This window comes from Tyto alba, unplaced genomic scaffold (assembly GCF_018691265.1).
Source record: "Tyto alba isolate M040663 unplaced genomic scaffold, T.alba_DEE_v4.0 Super-Scaffold_44, whole genome shotgun sequence".
Taxonomy (NCBI): Eukaryota; Metazoa; Chordata; class Aves; order Strigiformes; family Tytonidae; genus Tyto; species Tyto alba.
In genome coordinates this window covers 12,045,496-12,071,885 of record NW_024881320.1, presented here as the reverse complement: position 1 = coordinate 12,071,885, position 26,390 = coordinate 12,045,496, and the positions used below count along the sequence as shown (strand labels likewise).

The 26,390-nt window shown below is 44.1% G+C and overlaps 2 protein-coding genes across 12 annotated transcripts in view; both read left to right on the top strand.

Annotated features, from left to right (window-relative positions):
* Positions 1-11,585, top strand: part of DEPDC5 (DEP domain containing 5, GATOR1 subcomplex subunit) — a 47,372-nt gene extending 35,787 nt beyond the window's left edge. For 8 of the 10 annotated variants that reach the window (XM_042805131.1, XM_042805126.1, XM_042805129.1 and 5 more), the window contains 9 exons: positions 229-306; positions 726-858; positions 1,707-1,815; positions 2,105-2,329; positions 6,271-6,440; positions 7,376-7,547; positions 8,661-8,721; positions 9,823-9,905; positions 10,786-11,585. In XM_042805131.1, the coding sequence (XP_042661065.1) occupies positions 229-306; positions 726-858; positions 1,707-1,815; positions 2,105-2,329; positions 6,271-6,440; positions 7,376-7,547; positions 8,661-8,721; positions 9,823-9,905; positions 10,786-11,081 (1,327 nt within the window). In that variant the 3' untranslated portion in view covers positions 11,082-11,585. The remainder of the gene's footprint in view (positions 1-228; positions 307-725; positions 859-1,706; positions 1,816-2,104; positions 2,330-6,270; positions 6,441-7,375; positions 7,548-8,660; positions 8,722-9,822; positions 9,906-10,785) is intronic. The other 2 variants (XM_042805127.1, XM_042805132.1) reach the window with 2 other exon arrangements.
* Positions 11,586-12,495: 910 nt separating this feature from the next.
* On the top strand, positions 12,496-25,207 carry ANHX (anomalous homeobox). Of its 2 annotated transcripts, XM_042805697.1 has the most exons (10): positions 12,496-12,584; positions 13,528-13,801; positions 14,432-14,556; positions 14,754-14,877; positions 16,154-16,340; positions 16,822-16,954; positions 17,228-17,529; positions 18,218-18,368; positions 21,809-21,896; positions 23,792-25,207. In XM_042805697.1, the coding sequence occupies exons 2-10, from the start codon at positions 13,553-13,555 to the stop codon at positions 23,882-23,884; spliced, it is 1,452 nt and encodes a 483-aa protein (XP_042661631.1). In that variant the 5' UTR covers positions 12,496-12,584; positions 13,528-13,552; the 3' UTR covers positions 23,885-25,207. The 2 variants fall into 2 exon arrangements, with proteins under 2 accessions (XP_042661631.1, XP_032857241.1); XM_033001350.2 differs by lacking the exons at positions 12,496-12,584; positions 18,218-18,368 and having other exon boundaries at positions 13,180-13,801.
* Positions 25,208-26,390: the final 1,183 nt, after the last annotated feature.

The window sequence follows — 26,390 nt, the reverse complement described above, 5'->3', positions numbered from 1 at the left end:
CTGTATGTAATATAGTGTACATTGGAGCAATATATAGGAATCACTTGATGACCTCGGGGAAAATGCAGATCTGATGCTTTTAGTTGTCCTTCTTGAGATAAAAAAGGAAATAAATGTGGCAAAGTCATTGCTGGGAGAAGAGAGGGCATTTTTCTTAAAAGTACATATTTGAACAAATCTGGCAGCTTCCTTGATTTTTGAACATCAAAAATTCTGTTTACTTCCCAGCTCTCAGCAGTGTTCAGCAAGCACTCTGACTTCCTCCTCCACCTTGATAGAGATTCTTGAAGCCATGAAACACCCCACGTAAGTTTTTAATATAAATGTGCTTAACATCTGTCTAGATGTTTTGTAAGAGGACATGAGACATGGAGTCAGTTGAAGGAAGTGGAGGAGTTTTAAGCTTCCTTTTGTTATTCAACTCCAATCTCTCCGACAAGGAATCTTATAGAAATTGAGGTACGAGTATTTCTGCAGAGACTTTAATTACTGGAATCTCAGAATCTTGTCAAAGCAAGAATTCGCAGTCAGTCACTAAAGTGCTGTCAATGTCAGCTCCTCACTTTGTTATCAGAAGCTAGTGATATGTCACTCTGGGGGCATTGTGCATTTCTTGTTTTGTATCTTTATCCCCCTTTATTTTTCCCAGCAGTGGTTTTTGCCTCTGTAACTTAAAAGAAGTATCAATCAGTCCATGTTAACACGTGTGACTTGCTGTGATTCAGCACAGGGATCCAGCTGCTCTCTGAACAGAAGGGCCTCTCTCCGTACTGTTTCATCAGTGCAGAAGTTGTACACTGGCTGGTGAACAATGTGGAAGGTGTGCAAACCCAAGCCATGGCGATTGACATAATGCAGGTAAGAGAACTATCAAGGGGTACACGGAGGGCCAGAAATACCTTACTTCGTGAAGAAAGTAGAATTGTAGAGGAAAGCATAGTGATAATTTGTGTTTCTTATTAAAATCCTCTTATTGATAGGTATTGAAAGCAGTGTTCAACAGAATATGAGGTAATGATGACATTTGTTGCTTTCCCTATCACAAAACAGCAGCATACTCTTCTGTAGTAATATATATTATTTTCCCCACTTATATATGATGACAGTTCTGTTTATAACCTCCAACTAACTAGTAGTTTCCAAGGTGGAATTTCTTGTGTTAGAATTATGAGGCATTACGGTGTGATTTGATTTTTAGTTTTGTTTTTACTTCTGATAATTAGTTAATGAAGTTGTAATGAAGACAGTGTATGATCTCTCTTTTATGGGTGCTGAAGTATACACACTTTATGCAAGATACACTGCTTGTGTTCCTGAATTTTTCTCTTCCCTGTCGAACTGTGTCAGGGGCAGAAGGTTGGAAATGTTTTGGAGTTCATTCCTCTGCTGAGATCCCATATCAATTAACAGAGAACGTAGAATGTGTTCAACCTCTTACCTTCCTTATAAATCCATCTATAAAACCAGAGCAGGGTAAGGGAGGAAGGCAGACATCTGTGGAAAGGTCAAATACAATTTCTCAGGGAGATAAGGACTTCATATATTTACTGAATATCAAGACATAACATTGCTGATATTCTCCATAGGCACATATCTGGACAAAAAGAAAATTATTTCCTAATGTTCTCTAGCAACCTTTTTATGTAACCGGAAGAGTGACTTCTCCTTTTTTACCGTGTTTGCTCTGTTCTCTTTTTTTTGTTCAGAAAATGCTAGAAGAGCAACTTATTGTCCATGCGTCTGGAGAAGCTTTACGAACCTTTATTTATGGCTTTTATTTTTACAAGATTGTTATGGACAAAGAACCAGACCGAGGTCAGCATTGTGTTATTACAAGACTTTCCTCATTATCCCTTTGCATAATCACTAGCTGTACTTGATTCTTATGGGTGCTGCAGCAGAAGCGCATTTTGGGAGCAACCAAGAGCCCTGCTCTAGAGAGTCAAAGAAATTCAGCATTTTTGGTTAAAGAAAAAAAGGGAATTGCAGACAACATAACCTATTTTTTTTTCCTTCCTCTTTTTCAGAAAGAACTACATCTCTTTCTTGATGTTGAACACTTGTTTCTAACTGTGATCTGTCCTTCCCCTTGCTTTTTGTTCAGTGGGCATGCAGCAGCCTGCCATGTGGCACACAGCTGCCATGGATGACTTCTCCGCCTTCCAGAGGAAATGGTTTGAGGTGGCATTTGTGGCAGAGGAGCTCCTGCACTCAGAAATCCCTGCATTTTTCCTGCCCTGGCTGCCCAGCCGCCCAGCCTCCTATGCAAGTAGGCACAGTTCCTTTAGCCGCAGTTTCGGAGGACGGAGCCAGGCAGCTGCACTATTAGGTAGATGCACAGCACAGGTGACAGCTGGGGAAGTTCAAGGGGATAGTTTGAAAGGGGAAGAGCAGCCAGCCAAGGGTATGATCTCACGTGGACCAGCAATAAAGCTGCAAATTTCATGCTGGCCTTACATGTGTCTTGCACGTGGCCTTGTTCTCATATGCTGGAGGTGTGTTTCACTGGCTAAGCAGACAATTTTTGTTTCTGAGTACTGGAATACCATCAAAAGTATTATTTAAATGTTCCTTGTTCCTGAACCTCCCCGCCATGCCATCCTCTAGAATTCAAAGAGGAAAATACTGACTTGGTTTCCTTTGCAGATCCGGAGAGACTCTTCACAACCTGTGATGAGCATGGAGGGATAATTTGTGGGAACAACAGAGCAACCTAACTGTACTTAAAATGACATGTCTGATTGCTTCTTAATGGCAAAAGCCACAGTGAGATCCAGATGTGTTAGAAATTTTCTGTGATGTGCTGGAGGCTTTTTGGCTAATCTGACCCATATATAGCCAGACTCCTTACACTGAAGTCTGGGCAGCCCAGCTACAAATGATCCCTGCACTGGGGGAGCAGTAGGGTTTGTGTACTGAAGATCTTGCTGCTGGGCAAGATACCATTATCATACTTAAAGTTCTGTAATGTGTGAAGTATAACACTGACTACCACTAACAGCCCGTGAAACATACTGGCTGCATGATTGACTATGTCACTTTGTCAGCTTTTTGTTGCATTTCCAGGCCAGCCTGAGTCACTTGCTTTTGTTCCTCTTTCCCTGTTTAAAATTATGAGAAAAATCATTGCTCTGGAACTGCAACTTCATGTTTATTTAGATGCATCTTTTAAGGCCTATCGGTTAAGGATGAAAAAAATACTGCTGTTCTCCTGTTTTGTATATTTGACCTTCTGAAGAGAAGTGATTTACTGCTGGTGTAGTATCTCTTAAACCTGAAGTTACAGTAATCCTTGTGTATTTCTGAAAGCCATGTTTGAAGAGGAACAGCATCAGAAATGGGAGAGTGTTAAGGATAGCAGGTCTGAACTAATGGTTAATTCCCTGAAGCCAACATAACACAGGATATTTTTCCCTGTCACACGATAAATCCGTTGCCTTGGCTAGTATCCAACCTTGTTAGCTCGATGTTTGGCCAGAGCTGAAGCCTTAATGTAGGCTGGCATGGAGGTATTGTGAAGGATGGAGGCACTTAGGCCAGATCCTGTTCCTGCACTGATCTCTTACTCACTGTTTAGCCCAAGGAAGCCACTCTTCTGTGTCTGTTCTGTTTTGAGAGGAGAAGACTGAGACACAGTAAGCTTGCACCTGGGCAAACAGGCAGAGAAGGAAGGGTGCTTCAGTGCCCCTCTGACCTTTTCTTTAATGCCAGCCAGGAAAGAGCGTATTCCCTCAGTGTGTGATGTAGTTACACACCTGTGTAGCCCTCCTTTCTTGTTTCACTTAGAGTTATGTCTATTTATGCTGTTAACTAATTTACAGTCCTTGGATGAATGAAAAATGCATCCAGATTGCTCACATGTAGTCTGGTTATTCCAGGAATAATAGTTTCTTGGAGAAACATCCAGTGTGGAACTTCTTTCTTACAAAGGAACTGGTTTAATTGACGTTTCTGTGCTGTCCCTCTTCTAAACAGTATTCCCCAAAAGAACTTCACCAGTTCATCTGAGGCAAGGAGCTTTACTAAACCCAGATGACCTCTGGTCCACGTGACTTCATTTGTTCCTCTCTTGGCTTTGATTTGGTTGTGGTTTTTATTTCTTCCCCTCCCCACCTTCCCTAAATGTCAGGCTGTGACATAAAATTGCATGCAAGCATTGGGAGCTCTGGAACAAGCTCTGTGTATCTCTAAAATCTTTATCCTTCCCAATTCCCCCATCACTTGCCCAGTGATTGTCCCCTTTCCCTTCCCAGTGGAAGTCTGACCTGTGATATACCTAATCTTGCCCCTTTTGATTTATAGCAATGCATGCACTAGCAATTGTAGTCATGTATGTAGTGTAGTCTGTGACTGGAGAATAACCTGCCTGCTCCTCTCCGATTTACTCAATAAATCATTAGCTAAATACTCAATGGTACAAGACAATTGGGAAGCAGGTGAGTCTTCTTAAAATCAGATCTATGGAAGCCAGAGTTTATTCTATTAAAATTAAGTTGGTTTTAATCTGAAGCTTCTGAATTCAGGCACATGGATATTTCTCATCAGTTTTTAAGGTCCTGTTGATTAGCTCACCTGGTTGGATCGTGTTCCTGTTGCTTTACCTGTGAATTACAGCTGCAGACAAGGTGGAGAGAGAAGCTCCAGCCCTAATGGGGCATCTGCATTATCTGGGAAAAGGAACAGTCTAAGGGAGCAGGGAGCTCATTCTTCACAGTGTGCTAGTTTGGGCACGCTGGACCGGTGTTATCACTGACCTCTTAGCTAACGACCAAAATCTACCTGACTGAGCTGCTTTTGCTTTACAGCTTTTAGGATGTTGTTTTCCAACACACTTCGTTACAAAACTGGCACTGTAACGTTCTAACCACGAGCATTGCATTCACAGTGATAATCCACTGAAAAGGAGCAAGAAAAAGAAAATCACAATATGTTGGTCTGTCTGACAATACCAGACCAACTCAGAAATTGCAGATGATATATTTCCCAAAGACAAAAATGGATCTTATTTACAAAACAAAACTGGGTGATGTTCTTCTATTTTTATTGTTTTGTTTTGTTTTGTTTTTTTTTCTTTTTCTGTTCCTAAGCTGCAGTAATAGCAGTATAAAGATTTTTCTTATAACCTTGAAAACTGTCTCCATCTAACTTGCACTAGAAGTGAAGGTGGGAACTTTCCATCCTCGGTGAGGAAGAATTTCAGCCATTTTTTTTAAATGCCATTAAGCCATTAAATCACAAAGTCACTTAAAAGCTGACCATATAAAAGGTGCACATCTTCCTCTACTTAAGCGAGAAATAACAACACCCATCCCTCATGCATGCAATAAAAAAAAAAAGGGCAAAGGTTTTTTCAATATTAGTATTGTAGCCCTTTGTCAGTTTTTAACATAGACGTGTTAAATTATGTATTTGCCTAAAGAAAAGTTGAAAGTGACAGTGTGGTTCATAGCAGAACTTTGGTCTCAAAGTCAGGACATCTGGGTTCTCTCCCTGGCCTTGCAGTCTGCTGTATGACACCAGCTGGGTCACTTCCACTTTCTGTGCTTCTCTTCCTCTCTTGCCTGATACCTGAGATGATCTTTCACCAGGATGCTGGGGTGGAGGGCACAAAGGGAGCTGAATCTTGGGCACTATCCCAGCACTTATTGCAAAGCAATAGAAGGTATTGCAGTGATCGTAATGCTGCTGCATGAGTCTTGGCTGACTTTTCATGCTTTTTGTTGAAGTGTTGGATATGCAGTTTTAGCAGTGTGGTAATGTGGGATATTGATATGGGGTTAAAGAAACAAGAAGTTTAACTTCTGATCTCCTTTAGCTGTAGAAAGTCCTGGAATGCTCCTGCCCTGTGTAACAGCACCCTGTTGTGATTTCTGGTGGGGGCGTATAGAAATATTTAAACCAATTTGGAGTGTCTTGGGTGTGAAAGAGCTGATGTTGTCTAGCCATATTTAATTATGGCACCAGTCGCTTATTGATTAGCTGCTTGACTCCTGGTTCTGTCTATTGCAGTTGAAATGTCTTTTGACTGCTTGGGGAGGTAATTCTGTGGCACAGACCCTTGATATGAGTAATACTTAAGGGTTTTTGTCTTTTGCGATCTGAATGAGCAGCATTCTGGGACTATTCTGCTACCCCAAAAATATTTGGGGAGGAGTGGGAGGACAAATTAATTTCAAATAGCTTGTCTCGTTTCTTCTGTTCTCTTCATCCTGTCTCCCACCTTCTCTTTAATGTATCTTTTAAATATATCCCTGTTCCTTGGCTGCGTAGCTGCCACAGTGCCTGAGCAACGGACAGTGACGCTTGATGTGGATGTGAATAACCGCACTGACCGCTTGGAGTGGTGCAGTTGTTATTACCATGGCAATTTCTCCCTGAATGCTGCCTTTGAAATCAAGTTACACTGGATGGCAGTGACTGCAGCTGTTCTTTTTGAGATGGTAAGAGTCCTTGTGTTCTGGGTGGCCACAGCAGTGCCCGTCTGGTCTCTGTATCCCTTAGTCTGCTGGGGACATTGTCATGGGAATATTAGGAGAGAGACAGTGGGTTGGATCTGCCCTTACTTCTCTAAGTCATTTTACTGGTGGTTGTTAACATTGCTGCATCTGGGCATCGTTTATCATGCTATCTATAGTCATTCTGTCTGTAGAACTGTGTTCTGCTTTTAGTGGGTTTCACGCACAGTATGCAGAGATCAATACAGGTCAAGGTGATAAATTTAAATCTCCCTTAGTCAAATCTTAAGCCCTGAGCTGGGTCTTTGGAAAATAATCTATTTCACATTGCGTTCCTTCTGTCCCCAAAACTGAAAATCTTAGTGGAAATTTGAATCTCAGTGGAATTGCTTTTATGACAGGGTTTTTCCAGGCAATGTGTTCTTTCTGTTCAGCAATGCTTTTTAGTGCTGAAAACATTTTGAATTGAAAATGCAAGTCACTTTGTTTTTTATATTTTTTGTTTTCCATTTTGTAGCTTCTGTAAAACTCAAATTATTTAACACCAGATTTTACCCCACCCAGTCAGATAGCACTAGGTGATTGTTTTTGCTTTTATTTAAAATCTATTGCACTATTCCAGTAAAGCAGCAGTGCTTAGCCACTGATGATAAGTAGGCTGAATCAGTTCCTGAAAAATGTCCTATTTTAAAGTGCTTTCTGATTGATGTGGCACTTCAAAAAGGAAAGCCTGATGTCTTGCACTTGTACTGCTTTGCTTACAAGGATGCTTGTGTGCTTGCCGTGCAAAGCAAGCTGAGCCTGTGGAGAATTGAGTGCGTCTGATCTATTATCAGGGAATGAGCTGCTCCTGTGCACATAAGTGTCCTTCTTCAGTTTGACATATGTCGTATGATTCACTGTTTTGAATCTTTTCTCAGGTTCAGGGTTGGCATCGGAAAGCCACATCCTGTGGTTTCTTGCTAGTTCCAGTCTTGGAAGGCCCATTTGCTTTGCCCAGTTACTTATACGGAGACCCGCTTCGAGCTCAGTTGTTCATCCCACTCAATGTTAGCTGCTTGTTGAAGGAGGGTAGTGAGCATTTGTTTGATGGTAAGAATTGTTCTTGATTTTACCCCTTGGTATACTTTTCTGCAAGCAGGTCCCTTCTGGCATGTAGCTGACATGAAGAACCTCATTTACCAGACATTCATTAGGTGGATGAAGGGCCTGTTTTTGAATTTTGGCAGCCACCCTCAGGAGGGTGGTGCTGGGGGTGAGCAGTGCTGGCAGGCTAGTCAGCATGCAACAGTGTATGAAGTTGGCAGCAAGAAATACCAAGGCACAGGAAAGGTTGTGTCCAGTGATCTTTGTTGCCATGATGTTGCACTCGCTGATGGAGCCTGTGTCAAGTAGTTATTCTGTTTGACATGATGTTGCACTGTAAGAGTCTGTTTTTCTAGTAGACCCTGCCCACAGCTGCTCTGGGTTTGTATCCTGCATTTGTTTCTTTTCCCCTTCAGTGAGATTAAGCTTTCAGGACTGCCATCCTCTTTTTTTTGTTGTTGTTACCATGGTTACATTCATGGTAAGAGTGCTTGCACATGAGATTAAAAGCTAGAAACTGCAATCTCCTTTTCTGCAATGTGACCTCGCCCCTTTGAGTGATGCTGTTGTGGCAAGACTCAGGTGGAAGCTCAAAGATTAGGGAACTCTGTCCCCAGGTAGAGGGAAAAAATTGCGTCGTGAGACGGGACGGTTAGCAGAAGGCTCTGTTTTAAAATAGCAAATGTGATAGTTTTCTTTATTTTCATTGACTCTGGACCCAGTGTCCAGGTGTAAATGTAAAACAATCAGTGACAAATCCGTATGTTGTGAGGTCACCATAGCCCCACTGACTTTGAACTTAGTATTTTCAGAGCACTCTGTGGTGATACGCAGCAGCGCACTCTCCTTCCCTGTCCCCACACATCCCATTATGTTCCTCTCCTTCATCTCAAGAGACACAAAAACTAGATTCAGCGATGAATCTGCCACTGGAGTGTACAAGACATGTCTCTAATAAGATGGCATTCAAGGGACAGCAGACAGTAAAAAATGTGACTAAAAGAAATGACTAGAAAAAAAACAAAGTGCACAGAGGTCTTCTGAGGAAAACTGAAGTCTTGAAAAGAAGGAAATAAAGAGACTTTACCTAGGTAATTGTTACTTTTCTGTTTGTTTCAGGCTTTGAACCAGAAACATACTGGGACCGTATGCATCTGCTCCAGGAAGCAATAGCACATAGGTTTGTATGGCACAGAATGACTGAAAGGTTCATATCTCCCTGGATAATGTAGGATGAAGACCTATACTGAACAGTCACTCCTGAATTGCGTGGGTTCTGTGCCGTCTGCCTCTCTTGAAGTCTGCTTGCAGATTATTAGACTAAAATATAACTAGAATGCCTGGAGGTGGTTCTGTGGGTGCAAGGGGCAGGTAGATAGTGTTTCTGCCTGTCACTCACTACCAAACCATACTTTCCTCCTAAGGAGGGCATTGCCTTTGGAAAGTGCCCTGTTATTCTAACTTAAAAGCATATAGACTGTAAATAGATTACTTTCTGAGAAAGAACAGTTATTTCCTTCACGTGTACTTGACACAGTCTTGAACTGGATGACAGACAATGATTGACAATAGGCAGGAGGCTGGCATGTGAGATGTACATAGGAGGCTGTGCCCAGTTTAAGAAGGAATTGTTGGAAACTTTGAATATTATCTAGCCTTACCCCTTTGTGTGCTTGAGCTGCCAGTTTGTTTCATGGCATTGCTGCCAAGGTCTCTTTTGTGACAGAGATACTGCCTTTTGTAATAGACTTTAGCTTGGAAATAAGCTTTCATTAACTTAAAAAACAGGAACAAGTATTTTACAAACAAAAAAGAACTGTCAGGTGAACTGCTTGAAGTTCAGTGTGGAATATTGCCCAGCATGAAAAGAATTATCTTGCAGCTTGAAACGTACCCAAGGAATGTCTGTCTTGACTATCACTCTTCCCTCATTCATGTGCAGCTGCTCCACTTTGTCAGAGGCTACTCAGTGCCCTCCCAAAGGGAGCTACTGGTGCTCTTGTTTGCAGCACAGATTAGGACACAGATCAGTGTGGAGTTACAAGCTTTCACACTGTGCCTAGCAGGGGTGGAGAACATTTGGAGAAGCTCAGCTCTCTTCATCCCTTTTCCCCTTGCTTTCAGGACATAAGAAAAGGAAACCTTTGTGATAGTGGAAGGTTTTCCCTGATCCCCCTGCCTTGGGTTGAAGGAATCCTATCTGGAGTGACTTTTTATATCTTTTTTTTTTTTTTTTTTTTCCCCGCCCTTGTTTAAATTTCCCTGGTGTTTGTTTCTCCAGATTTGGATTTGTGCAAGATAAATACTCGGCCTCTGCGTTCAACTTCCCAGCTGAGAACAAGCCCCAGTATATCCATGTCACAGGTGAGCAATATTTGGCAGGCACTGGGGCAAGGAGGAGGCTATTATGAACAAAAGAACCATTTTACATGCAGTCTGTGTTTTGTGTCAGTGACGCTGGTCCTCATTATGTCTCTACTCAGATGACAGGTAGGTGTATTTGGCCAACACAAACCAGAAAACTGGAGAGGCAGTATGAAAAGCACAAAGTGTTTCTGCTAATCAATGGCATTGGTTTGAAATACTGTTTTATAGTGTTTCTGAAACTTTTCTTTCCAGGAGATGGAGAAATAATAAAAAGAGGAGCTTATTCCAAGTGCAGTGTAAATATATGTGTATCTAGAAGCTAGAAGGCAGAAAGGGTGTTGGGACAAGTCAGTGCTCTGTTCTCATGCTTAAGGTCAGTTGTAGATGCGTCTCTACCCATACACACTGTGTGGGAGATAAAGCATTTAGGATCCACTTGTTCTCATTCTTCATAAATGTTAGTGATCAATCAGCACTTCTAAGCAAACTCCATGCATGGCATATTACAATAAAATAACTTGGTATGTTCAGAGAGGTTGCTGAGGCATGAAGACAATGATGAGAGAGAGCTTTTGGAAAATTGCAGAAGAGAATAGAAATTGATGTGAAGTTAGAAAGGTGGATCAGAGCCTACATCTCTGCTTCATTCCCTTCCACCAATGGAAAAGCAAGATTAAGTGTGCTCTTTCTCAGTGTTGTCATTTGCAGGAAGAAGTACCATGTAAAAGCAAAGGAGGAAAAGTGTATCCTGTTTTATCTTGCGAAATGGCAGTTAGATGAAACTCAGTCCAGTTTCCTTTTCAGAGATTAATGAGTCAATTACCAGTTGTAGGGACTTAGGTCTGCCTAAGACTAAAGTCCTGTCTGTTTCCCCCAGGGACAGTGTTTTTGCAGCTACCGTATTCCAAGCGGAAATTTTCTTGTGGGCAGCAGCGACGCCGGCGCAACTCCACTAGCTCCACCAACCAGAACATGTTTTGTGAAGAGCGCATTGGCTACAACTGGGCCTACAACACCATGCTGACGAAAACGTGGCGGTCCAGTGCCACTGGGGATGAGAAGTTTGCTGATCGGTTGTTGAAAGACTTTACAGACTTTTGCTGGAACAAAGATAGCAGGCTTGTTTTGTTCTGGACTGATTGTCTAGATAAGATGCATGCTAGTGCTCCATGAAATAGGGTTGTATCTCTTAGGGAGACAGCTAGAAGCTTTACCTTGTGGCAAGGGAGTTAGAGGTGAAGGATTACTGGAAAAGAGCCTCTGTGTTGGATTCATGTTGAGGCTCCAAGAGGATGTGATCAATATTGCTGTTGATATTCAACAGAATTTGATTAAGCCCTTGGAAAAAGAACCTGAGCGCTTGGCTTGCCAATATCTATCACCTGACCTCAGCTTGGTTTCAAGTAGCTGCAGTCCTTGATTGCTGAAACTTCAGTTAGAGCGGAGGTAAAGGAGGGAGAGCGCAAATGGATTTCAAGGGCAGTTAGATTGAGCACAGAGTGTGGTGGTAGCAGCTTACCGTCACTGGAAATGGTGCCGGTTGGATCTGATGTGCCTGCCAGCAGCCTGCTGCTTTCCCCTTTGAGGTGTACCTGATTGTGTGAATATGTAAGATAAAATGTGAGAGACACTTGTTAAATTTCATACGTGTAAATAAGTAAAAATGCAGAAAATCGAGTAACCTGTTGTTTTGTTGTAACTCCAGACAGCAATACAGAAATGGGGAGTAAAGGAGAATAATTGCCAAAAGGAAATACGGCTTCTTATGTCCAGCATGGTAATGAAATGCTCTGAGTTCAGTGGTGGGGCTTTGACCTTTAAGCATCCAAGACTTTCTGTCTCTAGACCAGTGTCATGCAGCAGGAGCAAGAAGCCAGTTCCTGTCCCACAAGGCCCACATCCAAGCCTAAGGAGAAATCAAGGGCAGCTGAACAGAAGATGCTGCTGATTGGAGGAATATGGAGGATTATGAGCAGATTTTTAGGATGTATCTGCATGCAGCAAGACAAAGATGCCTACACTCAAGTTTGTAGCCTTTGTCTTTGCAGAGACTGGTGCCTGGACTTGGCATGAGCAAGTTATTTCGGCGTGGATGCAGGGTGGGCTCAGGACCAGCACCCTGCAGCGCTGTGCGGGGCGGCTGCTGACTCCTGCTGTCAGCTCGTTGCTGCTGTTCTCTGGCCTCACTAAACTGGAGTCGGCAGAGGGCTGACATTCACAGAGGTGTTCAGACCTGATTCAAGGAATATCACAGCTGCTTCAGTTTCATCCTCTAAACTGAGTCTGGATGACTCACCTGTTATTAGAGAGCACTCACCTAGAAAAGGTGGGTTTGAGCTGCACGCCTCCTCATTCAGTTCATCTAAGTGTGTCAAAACTATCACTGCGTGTCTCCTCCCCCTTAACATCTTAAAAAATACTCTATACTATGAAAGCAACTTGCTGCCTGTTTATTCTACACAATTTTCCTCGGGAAGCGGCTGTGCAGGCAGCAGTTGCCGCCGTTCTCGGGGGCGGGGTGGGGCGTGCGGGGGCAGCGCTGCATCAGCCCCCCCCGCCCGGGCCGGCTCCGCACCTGCAAACCGGCATCGCATCGCTCTCACCGCTGCGAAGCTCTTTCCCCCGTCCCCCTACCACCACCACCACCCCCCCCCCCGGAGGAGGCTGTGGCCACGGGTGAGGTTTTTGCTGGCCGCAGCACCGGGTTTGCGGCCGTGTGGGGCAGAGCCGGTCCTGCGCTGCGCTGAGGCGGGGGGCGGGGGGCCGGTCCCGGGGGCCCGGCGGGCAGGGCCCGGCGCCTCGCCGCCGGAGGAAAGGGCCGGGGCGGGCTCCGGTGCTCCCGCCGCCCCGGGGAGGGGACGGGGCTGCCGGGGTGTCCCTGCTCCACAACCTCGGAGGTTTTTAACAGCTTTTTCCTCTTTTGTCCGACGGGGCTGGGGCTGGCCCAGGGGTGGGGGATCGCGCCGGTCTCCTTCCCCCGGGAAAATGGGCGAAAACCAGCCGCGAGGATCGTTTGAATAACACTTTGTTGTATCTGCCCCTGGCTTGGCCCCTGCCATTTTGGAAGGAAAAAAACTCATTAATTTCACCTGAATATCTCTAGGTTTAACGTTCTGGTAGTTTTAACCTGTGAGCAGTGGATGTAAAGCTTCATATCATGGTTTAGATAAAGGGGTACCTGATTTGAAGGGGAGCAGAGGGGCTGGAGGCGGGGGGGGGGGGGTGCGGGCTGCTCTGCACTTAGCCCAGTGTCCCCAGCTGCACACACAGACCGAGGGGGGGAAATACTGGGGCCAGCCCAGTGTGATTCCCCACAGCAGCCCTCTGGCTTTGGCCTCTTCCTTCAGCCTCCGAGTTTTGGGGCAAGTTTAATATGTCTTTCTGAGCTCAGTTTTCTCAACTACAAACCTGGTGTGGCTTTATCCTTTTAGGGCTGGTTTAGGCCTAGTTTTATTTTAAGTGTTTTGAGGTCCTCAGGCTGCTTTTAACAGCACAGTGAATTTCTTTCCTTCTAAAAAAAAAAAAAAAAAAAAAACAACAAAAAAAAACAAACATACCATAGAAGCTAAAAATAGGAGATAATAACTTTTATCTAACCACAACTTTGTGCATTGCATAGAAAAGTCTTCCAACAGGACGTAAGGATGAAGCGGTTCATGGCCATGTTAAAAAGGAATAAGAACAAAGATCCTCCACCTGCCAAGCTGCTGGATCTAGCAGCGCAGCTTTGCCAGGACCTTCAGAGCTCATCTCCTAGTCTAGAGAAGCTGGTTGGGGCTATGATGGGATGCAAACACAAGATGTATTTTCTCACTAATATCCACGTTGTCCGAGCTTGCGTGTTTGTTCATATCCATAATGGGCAGCATGACACAGCCTGCAGACTCCTGGAGGTAGGGATGTGTTCTTTGTTTCTTCATGGAGACAAAAAGCAGTATTAGAAAAATAGTAGCTAAGAGCTGTTAGTGCAGAGGTAGCCAAACTGCAGCATGTGGAGCGTTTCCAGCAGGCATACAGCAGTGGAAGGCAGGCACGCATGTTGGTTAACCTGAAACACAGGATAAAGTGTTTGCTACAGGCAATTCAGGCAGTTACTATTAATCAGCCAAGGGGAAGAAGGTGATTGGGTGATTATGGTGTTGGTTGTAGTTTGTAAAAGCAGGTTTTTTGTTCTCTAGTGTGGTGGTTCTTGAAGTTTTTCACAAAAAAAGGAAGGCCAAATTTAGCAGGCTTGCCAGAATGGGAACATTTGAGGAAGGCTGGATGGCACCACTCAAAGTGATGGATTTTGGCCTCTAGATCTGGTAATGTAACCCCTTCCACCAGGGGAAAAGAAGGAATTAGGCAATTACCTGTATACATTAGAGAAGGTACAGCGAGCCATATACTTGAATAATGCTACCAGCTCTATCAAATCAGTAGGAATCTCTGAGTAAGTTTCCAGTTGTTGAGGGTTTTCTCCTTTATAGGCAGCCTGACTGACTACCTGGGAAGGATTTTACTTACATACTGTTTTATTTTAGTATTGCAAGGCAGAAGAGAAGGAGCAGCTGGTGCAACTTTGGCATGAGATTCACTACCGAAGGGTTATGGAGAAACACCACATGGATTTTCTGACACCACTGCAGAAATTCCGTTGCAGGAAGAGGTACTGCAGCATGGGGGAACTGAATTTTTTTTCTCTGCTGTAGTTAGCAGATGCAGGGAGTAGAGATGCAGAGGCTCTTTTTGCATCTCAAGATGGCTGCTGCTTGGAGCTAGGTTTTTCTTGGCGTTTTGGTCATTTGTAGCAATGTGAATTACTCCTTTTGGGTCATTTTTAATTCGGTTTCCCCCTCTGTACAGGAATCCTCCACCTGCTTCCCTTTGTCCTGATGGTTTGAAGAATAGGAACTATGCGTATGAAGTACGGCAGCAACTGTACAGGTTTGCTGCAGAGGTGACAACAAATCCAAACAAGAAACAGCGGGTAGGGATATGCTGCTTCCAATCAAATCTCCTTATCACAGAAGAGCAGAACTCTGCAATCAGAGGTCTATGACTGGTTTCATTCTAAATCCTTGTTTTCAGAAGCCCCGGTGGGGCTGGGATTTCCCATGTTTGATCTTACCCTAAAGGTTTCCTTAAAAAAATCATCAAATTCATGCTAAGTAATTTCACTTGCTTTGGACAAAATGATCAGGGGAAATAAATTCATCCCTGGGCTTTTAACAGTTCTAATTTTGTAGTGATTGAGCATAGGCAGTGAAACAACCATCACTCAGAAGAGCTATGCTACAGTGATAAATAGTTCTGACTTGGCTGAGTTATAGCCTGTATAAAATTTCACTTTGCTTACCAGAATATATTTTGTTCTGATTTATCTCATTAAATTCACAGAATTTGAGAACATGATGGGCAGTGTTGATGTATGCATGTATCCACCTTATTTGGACAGGGACGAATTTGTTATGGAAGTGACATGTGAATTAATTCAGTAATCTTTGTTGATTACTACCTTGCAAGGTGAAGACTTCAGATTTTAAAGTCTGCCTCTGCAGTGCTCAATTTTTCCAACATCCTTCTCATATGAGGCATGATGGCCTGGTGAATAGTTCTTCAGTGTGGAGATGGTTTATTTCTTACCGTTTTCACAAAGCAGAAACAACTTTTAAATTTTCATTTAAAAAAACCAATATGAATTGGGAGCATAATGAAGTTGTATAATTAGGTCCTAAAAGGTCAGGATACGATGATCACTTATGCATTAATTTCCCAGTATATTCTTCACTTATGTGATCTCATTATTTAAGAGTGTAATACAGCAGGAATTTTTCTGTAAATGTGAGACAGATGTTTATACTGCTCAGAGTTTGTGAAAAATATTTAATGTGGTAAATGCATTAGTGTTTATCCTATTAGTGTCATGTTAGTGATGTGAAGCTGTCATTCTGCAGTAAGAGCATGCTTTGGTGAGGTTTTACATTTAAATATAGCAATATAAAATAGCAGTATATGGTTTCCTTCAGCAAATAAATTGACTGGGGAAGCAGAGTGGAATGTGCATTTTTCAGCAACTCTTTTGAGTTTATAAGTTTGTGTCCTCAATGGGATCCACATAAACTTATCTGAGACCTAGTGAACAAATGTCTTTGGGTTTGAAAGCTCTTTTGCTGGGCTGCTTCTGGGATGGAAGGGAAAAGCCTGATTATTCGGATGTGGTTTATTCTTTTTCCTTTGATCTCTCCCTACACCTGGGTTTGCAGGAGGGATTGGCTCAGGACATGAACCTGCAGCCAACTCAGGTCTATAACTGGTTTGCAAATTATCGACGACGTCAAAAATCCTGCCTCCCTCGTACGGAAAAGCTCAACAGCTCATGTCCTGAGAGGGCTTTGGCTTACCACACAATGGAGCAGCGAGATAAAGGATCCTACACTCCACAAAATGCAGGTTTGTCTCTTCCTAATGGGCTTAGGATGGGGTCCAAAAAGCTGAAAACCAATTTTAAATTCCCTCAGGTAGAGAAGGATATTCCTTCTCCAGAACAGCATCAATATGCTGATAGATCAAGTGGACTTTGGAGGACTCTACTTCAGTGGAGTGCCTCATTGTTTGGCTAGAGGCTGTTACTCCACAGGAGCAAACATTGATAAGGCCTGTGTAAGGACAGGTGAAAAAGAGATGCCCATCTCAGAAGGGGCACCGAATGAAAGCAAATACATGGGAGACAGCGTGTTTTAGCTCTCAGATTCTGGGATCAGGGCAGTTCTCTGGTAAAACCTGGTATTTCCATTCCCCTTCACAGAATCTTGGCCAAACTGCAGTCAAGGGGAGTAAGAGGGTCTTGCTGCATTTGGCAAATTAGACTTGTTTCATTACTTTCTGGAGTAAGTATTAGTGTTCCTTCATCTGCCCGGCCTGCACCTTTCAGATGGATCTTGTGTAGGCATCGGCTCTGAGCAAACGGAGATAACCCTCATGCCCTGTGACCCAGGGTGGGAGCAGTCAGCTGCAGATCTGGATAAGCCTCCTGAAGGAACATATTTAAAGATGCTGGAATCCAGGTGATGTATGAGAAAGTCTTTACAGTGACAGTTCACAGATGAAGCAACCTTTAAACTTATTCATGGAAATGACTTTTATGTCAGTTCCCAGGGGACATCACTTAAGAATCTTGACTCCATAGATGGGAATGGTCCATGCCCAGCATCAGGCAGTCAGAACATCTAGCAGTTAATCTCCCAGCTGTCAAGGGCAGGATTCAAAGGTTTAGCTGGGGAGTCCTGCCTCTTTGCAAAGCAGTATGTCTGGCTGATTTATTTTTTCCATCATTACAGCTTCACGCAGAGCAGTGATCTGTATGACGCAAGGACAAGCAGGGCTTTGTTGACCACTCGCAACACTGACCAACCCGTAGCTTTTTGCACTGAGGCTATGTTGGAACCAGGAACCTGCCTTAACTCTGCTCTCCTGCAACCCAGAGCAGTAGGAAGCTGTACTGGTGCCGGTCCCTGTCAGGATAACTTTGTCCTGTGCTCTTGTGGGTCCTTTACCTTTCCAGATGAACAGCTGGCCATGTGGCAGGCCCCTTGCAGCACCAGAGGAGTCTCTGGCTCCTTGTGGACCCCAAGTATGGAAGGTTAGTAAAACTGCACCCAGATTGTTGACCTTAAGAGTTTTCAAGTTTCTTTTCCCTTTGTTGTAAACACTCTTGCTCACTTAGGTGGCTTTCTAGTGGCCTGACAAATGGGAGCAGGGCTTATCTTGAGCTCTGGAGTTCTGCTCCCATAGTAGCTCAGTGAGAAAACCTGTGGATTTAAGGTGTTGAAACAGACATTCTTACCTACTCTTTTGCTTAAACTGTAACTGCTTCCATAAGATGGTACTTCTCCAGCAAGGTGGAGTCCTTTTAGCATTTCCATTGGAAGAGTCCCTTGGGGCATTGGCTGACCTTGTCAGTTTGCAAGCTTCTGGGTTTTTGAATGCCTGTCATTCTTAAAAGATTGTCTGAGCAGAGGCTGGAAACTTAACTGTGACATGGTGCTCATCTTCAGCAACACATTCTCATTTCCCTTTCTCCTTTACTGCTATTCTTTCTCTCCCTCTCTCCTTCCGCCCCGTCTCTTTTCTTCTCCCTGTTCTTCAGAATAGCCTTGATAGGATATGCAAGTGATGTCCATCTGCTTTTGCTGCAGGTGTACAGAACAGAAAATGCTGTGACTGCCATTCACCCAGCCTCTGGTGAATGTGGAGTGGGGAGGAATAGCTGGGTCAGAGGTTGGGGTCATGTTACCTCTACTTTTCTTTAATATGAACATTTATTTCAGCAGGTATCAGAGCTCCCTTGAGCAGAGTCCCTCACGGTGGCTGTATTGAGGACAGTTCAGGAAGAATCATTCAGCAGTCAGATTTAGAGGTTGAAAGCTTCATCCTTAGAGAAGGACAGCTAGGGACCCTGGAGTCTATTCTTCCCCACAGGTAAAAGGAGTGGAAAGCACAGGGCTTCTTAAAGGCAGGAGTAACAATGGTGCTGTGGGTGTAGCCTTGTCCTTATCCTCTTGTTGAAGAGGGTTGCAGAAAGAGTGTAGTGCTGCATTTCACTGCAGGGGCCTGATTCTCCTTGTGTCCATCCTGTTTTGCAGATGTTTATATCTGTGCACTGGAAATGGGAAATACTGTATAAGTGTATATGTATTTTATGGTGGTGGCAAAAAGGAGATTTGAGACCAGCCCCACCAGAAAAGATAGGAACCTCTCTCTTTAAGGCAGGTTGAGCTTCTAAGCTATTTGCCTGTCTTTGTTTTTGGCAGAAATTCATAACCTATACTGATCCAGTGAGAACTGATTCTGTGGGCTAGGTAGGGCCCATAATTAATCCTAAAATAGTTTTTGTAGCTTCATAACCTCATGACAAGATTATTCCATAGCACAAGCTTTCCAAATTGGAAGACAAAGACAGGCACCATTCTGTCTTTCTGTTTTCCACCTCTAACAAATGTTTCAGGCTGGAGGTTTTCTCTCGGACTTGAGATGAATTCACAGAATGCAAAACAACAAAAATCTGTGCCATCTTCCATATGTTATACAACTTCCATAATGTTAGATAAAAATAAACACTGCTAAACAGACATTACAAGGTTCATTTAATTTAATGATCTGCAAGACAGCAGGAGCAGTAGCCCCATTTCATAACTCTTCTGCTTGACACTGTCCAGCACTTGTGCTAGCGTGACACTGTCAATAATATGTCAAAGAGGGATGTAGAAGCAGTTTTATTCCCACTTCATAGATGAGGAATTGGAGGCACGGAGAGGCTTTGTGGCTTGTCAAGCAACACAGGAAGGCAGTGATTGGAGATAAAGGTCAGTGGGCTTTTGCCTCCCAGTTTCCTGCTCCCAGTTTTCTGCCATTTACCCCTGTTTCCCAGTTGGCTTGGTGCCTACAGATGTTCACATTCCTGTCAAACGCCTCCCCCTGAATTGCTGGGAAGAACCCAGGTCTGGGCGTTATAAAGCCACCTCAGGCTGTGTTTTAGGATTCACAGTTTTAAACAGTGGCTAAAGGTCATGGAAGATCAGTGAGGCTTGTTGGCAATATTTTGGCTGGATTTAAAATTGCAAGTTCTGACTCTAGAGTGAGCTCATGTTTATTTTTAAAATATGTTCCACCAGTAGAAGAAATCTATGGTGAATGTCTCCTTGTTGGGTATGTCAGTTGTGCCAGGAATCCACACACCCTTTATCGTATTCCTGGCAGGGGCAGAACTTGCTGCTTCGTTGACATGTTCTGGTGAGGATATAGTTATTTGAACTCTATTCGTAGACCCTGTTTAGTGGCCTGGTCCAGCTCCCCCCAAAACCCTGAACTGCCCAAAATATCATGAATGCTATGGAACATCGATCTCTTTAGAAATGAGCGATGCTTAAGCTGTAATTTCATCTAGGCTCTTCTGCAGTTTCTCTCTAGAGAGCCAGGAGACCTTGTGTGGGTGGTCTTGGGTAAGATCACTGCTCAGTGAACGGCAATGAATGAGGATCACCTTGTTATCAGACTGAGCCCACTAACAGAGTTATTGGAATAGAGAGAAGTATTGTGTCACCAGAGTGATCTTTAGCAATAGTGTTGCAATGATCATCTCTCCTGGGGACTCAGGAAGGAGTCAACAGCTTAAACTGTAAGGCAAATGAGTGTTGCTGTCCTGGAAAGACAGGGCAGTGAAGTTAGCCCTGCTTTACAAATGAGAGTAAAGCAGAGAGAAGGAAACTGTTTAGCCAAGGTCACCCACCTGGTGCGGACTTGGTGTTATGCTCTCACTGCCTTGCCAGCACATGTGGCTCCCTGCCTTGTAAGTGCAGGGGTAGAGCTACAAGTCAGCCAAAGGACCCTTAATCTGCTTGTCTTATTTTTAAAGGTGCTCACCTAGAAAGCACTTGGCCTGAAAGCTCAGAACAATTCCTGTTGATTTCTTTCATGGGCTTTTTACAGCCGGTCCTACACACTTGGGCTGTATCCAAACCTCTTATGATCTGCAGGGCTGTGAGGTGGGAGTGTGAGGGGGAACCAGGCTGGAAGCTGACTGTCTCCATCTGCTCCTGCTGCCTGACAGTAGAGTTTGATTCAGCTAGCGAACTGGAAGTCCCTGTGGGACACCAAACAGATGCTCGCCTTTACTGATAGTGGTGTTGTATCCTCTTCACTCCTTGAGTTAGGACAGGTGGAACGCGGCCCAGCTAATGGTTCATGCAGAATATAACACAGTCATGCCTCCCATTTCAAACAGAAAAGCACACTGAACTCTATGGAGCAAGAAGACAGACTGCGTTTATGTGCCAGCATATTGATTTAGAAAACATCAGGGCTGAGATGTTTGTTGCAGCTTACTGCTTCTGCCTGCATTTTTTGGATTCCAGCTCCAAGTGCTAGGAATCCTCCTGCTGTTAGGCTCTCCCCTCTGAGTAACCCAGCACCTTGACACTGGCAGGCAGCAAGTTCAAAACACACAAAAGGGCTACTTTTTGACATATTGCATAATTAGATTGCAGAATTTGTTGCTAAGGGCATTGTCCATGTTAGTGTAAGTGGGCTATGAAAAAGGATGAGACAAATTCTTGGAGGGGGCAGGGGGCTGAGTCCATTTGTCATTAGTACATGTAATTGCCTGACTGCAGCCTCCAACAGAGGAGTCCCAAGACTGATTGCTGGAACATAGGGGGCATTCCAAGGAAGGACAACTTGACACTTTCCCTCTTTCTTCTACTTTTTTTCCTATGCTCTATTAGTTGGCACCTGTGGTCTGGGCCTGTATGGCCATTCCTGGGCTATTCCAAGGGGTGGTATGGGCAGTGTTGTTGGAGTATACATACTTGGTGATGAAGGGAGAGAACATCCCATCATCTAGGACCCAGTGTCTCCTACTTGACCCAATGCCTGCAGACTGTGACCTCTTTCGAGAGGCTGGCAGAGCCCCCAAGGGATGGGGAAGCCATGCCTCCAGACTGGTGGCCTTGAAAAGCTATAGTAGAATCTTAGCCAATGTTATGGCTATGTCTAAAGCCACATGTTTATCTGTTTTGACTCTGAAGATCTGTGTTTTTAAAATAAGTTCCAGGAGAGAGACAGCTCCTTGTTTATGGAGAGTGTTCTGGGGTCATATGGAGAGTTATAAATCAAGATGTCATTCCTGTAAACTGCTTCTGGTCAGGCTGATCCTCCCAGTGCAGAATCCGTGTTTTCAGGCCATAACAATCTGGAGAAATAGGGCAGGTTTGTAGACAACAGAACTCTCTTGAATGGTGGTCTTGCCAGCAGCCCCTCTTGTCCTGCTGCTGGGGGAAAAAAAAAAAAAAAAAAAAAAGAAAAAGGTAAGTAGTGAGTACAGCATAAATACAAATGCATTTGTATATCATATTTTCTTCTAGTTCCTGTCAGACTATGTTTGGCAAACCTCAGTGCCCACCTGTTTCTGCACCTTGCATGGAAGAAAGCCAAGCCCTGGGACAAAGCCAGGTAAGAGAGCATACCTGATGTTCAGAGAAAAGAGCTTAGCCCTATAAACACTATCCAGCCACACAGGAGATGTGAAATCTCACGTTGTATTTAGTATGAAACATGTTTGATGTAAGCATACCTTTTGGAATCAAGTTCAGAGCAAGTTGGGTATTCCCTGGGTAGCATCCAGCAGATGCTAGAAGGAGAGGTGTTTTTGTTGTTTTTTCCACTTGGATTGCTTATCAGACCCTGATTTTACTATATGTGTCATTGAAATGATGGCCAAAGAAACCTGTGCAGACCAAAAGTGTCATTTAACTGTTGAACAATGGAGGGCTCACCTAGCACTGTGGAAAGATGACAGGAAGATGGCTGCTTGAGGGTCTTCTCTGAGGGACTCTGCAGAATTTGACTGCTCTCTCAGACCTCTTAAAATCTTTCATGTAATTTTAATTTCCAAGTCTCTGTTATTGCTGAGTAAAAGGCATTTTACACTGTTCCAAGATGGCTGATAGCAGTGTACAGAGTGGTATTATTACAGGACATGATAAAAAAAGTTACTTCCACGATCTGCATGCCTTCTTATGGTGATTTTAAGACAGCAGAGGATAGAAGTTAGTAATCTGGTGCTTTCAAGGGGATGGGAGCACATTTCTGAATTAAATGTTACCTAAAAATAGGACCCAAGAAAGCCCTATCTAAACTGTACCTTGAGCTATTTTTTGGCTTCAAATATGTTGGGTCTACCAATCAGTTAGCATCCATTTCTGTTTCTCTTGCAGTGTAAGCTGCTGGAGAAAACCTTTTTAAAAGAGATTTTGAAAAGCAGGAGGCCATATCTGCTGGCCTCATTATAGGAAGCGGCTGCAGCTCTGAGGGCAGTAACAGAACCTCTTTTGAGCCTTTGAAAGCATCAATATAAAGATCTGTATCTTGGAAAGTGGCCTTTTTACCAGCAATAATGTGAGCCAGATGAGTAGGAAAGCTTTGGGCATTAATAATGAATGAGCCTTTTTTAAGATTTCCAGAGCATGCAGTCTCTGTAGCTAGAGTTTTCATCTTGCTATTTTGCATTCTTGCACTGATTTTTGCAGTGGTACAGAAACATGACACTCAGTGCAATGTGGGGTGGGGAGCAAGGTACTGTGTGATGCCTGCAGATGTCAAAATGGGGACATCTTCAAATCTTTGTAATAATTACTCAGATCAGGGATTCAGAAAGGCAATTTTTGCACATTTTTGTGTGCTGTAGGAAAAGGAAGGGCTTGAATGGGTAACTGATTTTACAGCATTCTACAGCCTTCCTGGATACCACTCTCTTTCTTGCTGAATCTACTTGCCCTGGGCTTGTTGCAGGAATATGCAGATGTTCCTATGTCTGAACCACAGGGGTGCAGATATAAACTTCATTTTGTCCACACATGACTTTCAATTTGCTTTTCATAGGCTATGCATTCCATCAGAGTCAAAATGAGAGTAAACAAAACAAGCAAACAAATGAAAACAAGTAAATTAATTTTGGAGACTTTTTTTTCCCCTCCCTGAATAGAGCTCCGTTGTTCAGGTGATCACTCCCTTCTTAACCATTTCATTCTGGTCTTACCCTCTTGTCATTTACTAGCTTTTAGACAAGCCAATGCCTTGGGCAAAGGGAAGGGAATTGCTCTTCTCTGAATTACTAAGAGTTGAATTGTGCACTGACTGTGCTTGTCATTTTTACAGCCATCTCCCGAACTTAAGAGGGGAACAAGGACTTTGTCTCTTCATGCACACAGCCCTCACCACTGACATTCCCTCCCACCACACAGTCTTGTGCTACTGCACGTCTGCCCGGAGGAGCTCATCCACCATGAGCAACAGCAACATTAAAGATCGTATGTGGTGAAGCTTTGACTCCTTCCTGTGTCTTTCAGGTCCTGGAGGATCCAGTTGGTGACCTGTTAACCAATGACACGTTCTGGGGAGCATGGCTGCTCTTTGAATTCTCAGCTGGGGGACGAATGTGACCTGCCTGCAGAGATGCTCAATGTGGTCTGCACTTCCCCAGGAAACACCCAATCCTTTCCTGGATTTTTTTTTTTTAAATGAATGAGGGGTTTGACATGGAGATGAGCAGAGAGAGTGAGGTGGAATGATGAAGTGTTTTTCTAATGGTTGCAAAGTTTGGTATAGTTACAGTTTTATTAAGAATTTTGCAAAGGATAGACAAAACCAAAGGTGCATTTTGGATTGCAGGTTTTTACTGGAGCAGTCTGAAGCTGCACTGTAGATGCTAAAAATACCAAGTCACAGGTTCTGTGGCAGTTACATATTTCTACCCACAGCACTGGTCAGATCTGAGTCCTTCACTTACATCATAAAGGTAAATGAAGCTCCTGGACTCAAAAAGAGTAGAATTTAGTTACACTGCTTATCAGAAGATATTGAATAACTTTTTCTCAGGCTTGAAAAATAAGGTCTCAGCTAAGTGCTAGTAAAATACTGCTATTTCTCATTTATGTATTTCCGTTGTACTGCTGGGTGTAAATTCCAGTGTTCCACACTCCATAGTGCCACAGATGACACAGACTGGAGCATGGCAGAATTTTTAGTGCTAAAGTCAGTGTTCTTGCAGGACTGGGGGAGGGCAGTGTTGTTGGTATTTAATACTACCTGCAACTCAGATTGGTTAGAAAAAAAGGATGAATGGAGGAAGTGGGAGCTGCTGAACCCTCTTGAGCCATTTTCAGTCCCCAGATCTGGATAGACTGAAACTGCCAAGGCAATTCTGTCACCCTTCAGGTGGTTTGCTGCAGTTGAGCACATCCTATTCAGACGAGTGCCCTGCAAGGCAGCACGATTGGTGCAGACTCTTTCCTACACCCTGTAGTAAGTGTGGAGCTAATACTGTATTTGGCTGAAGGCTGCTTGCTCCACAGGGGTAAGCTGTTTCACTGCAGCTCTCCTGGGGAGCGTGTGCAACTGTTCCCTTTGCCCAGTACTTTTCTTACTTAACCCAGCCTCAAGGCCCTCTGCTACACTCCATCTCACGCTGTTCACGAATCAAGAGCCCAGTTTTGTTTCTTTCCCTTGGAGTATAAAAAGCAGAATTGTGTACCCGAGTGTTAGGACATTAACTAGCAAAGCCAGACCCTTGGTGCAGGTTTAAAACTAATGTTGCAAGTCGCTGGGCAGTCTTTTCGGTATTTTCCGTAAGTATTACTGATATTTTATAAATCTGTATTGCAAAAGGGGCTTCGCCAAAACTCCAACCCAGAGATACAGAAGTTTGGTGCCTCCAGTACATTTTGTAATGAAGTTAGCAAATAAAGGTTATGAATTACTCTTTCTCCAGTGTTTATTTTCTAAGGTTAAGGGTGTGAAGTGATAATTAACACACGGTATTAAAACCCCAGCACCGGCTGCCCTTGGGTATACTTGTGCATGTTGAGACCCTGATGCTTCCTTTATTTTGGTGGATCTCCCTTGGAATGCCCTTTTCTTGTTGGAGATTCTGTGTTCCAAACAGGGGCGCGTGGCGGGGCTGTGCGCACGTTTACGTTAATTTGCCTCAGGACCGGGGCGTCGGGTGAATTCCAGCCGGTTACGCGGGGAGGAAGGGCGGCGGGCGGCCCAGCATCTCGTGAGGGCCCCGCCGCCGCGCGCCGCCGGGGCCTGCTTCCTCCCCATTGGTCCGCCCTCCCGCTAGCAACAGCGACAAATATACCCTGCCGCGCTCTGATTGGCTGCCGCCTCCCGCCCGAGCCATAGCAACAGCGGCGCGGGCGCGCGGCGACCGTTGGTGGCCCGCGCGGGGTGGGGAGGGGCCGCGAGTGCAGCCGCCTCAGCTGAGGGGGGATAGAGGAGCCCCGGGGGCGCGGCAGCCGGCCCCCGGCACCGCTGCTGCCGGCCGTCGGCGGGGGCACCGCCGCCCCGGCCGCCCTGCGTGAAATCCCTTCGCTAGGCGTTTGCCCTGCGGTGGGCGAGCGCTGCGGCTCTGCGGGGGAAGGAAAACGAGGCACTGCGGTGCGTCAGCCGGTGAAACGGCGTTCGTGCAGAAGCAGCAGCCCAATAGGAAAATTCACACCTGATCTTGGTAGATTTTTGTTATGAGATCCCGAATAAGGTACTTGAATTCTTACCCCTAATGATATGTCATGTCACTACGATTACTATGATTTAGCTAGTCAATGGTATGTAATACATGTGGATGAAAGCCAGAGTGGTTACATTTCCCTGGTGTTGAAGATTGATGTATTGGAGTAAAGAGAAATGATGCCTCTTTTACTGTGAGGCATATTTCAGTTCCTTTCAAATATTTAGTGCTGTCCCCTGCCAGGGAAGATGATAAAGATTAGATTAACAGCACTCCACCTGTATAAAAATTTTAGGTACCTGTCATTTGCAATTAAATAGATTATTTTCTAAGAAAACGGCCCATGCTAGGAAATGCAGATACTATGGTTGTGGAGATAACTGTCCTTTTCCTACTGTCTTAACTATACCAGTGTTCTAAGGCTAAGTTGTTTTGTT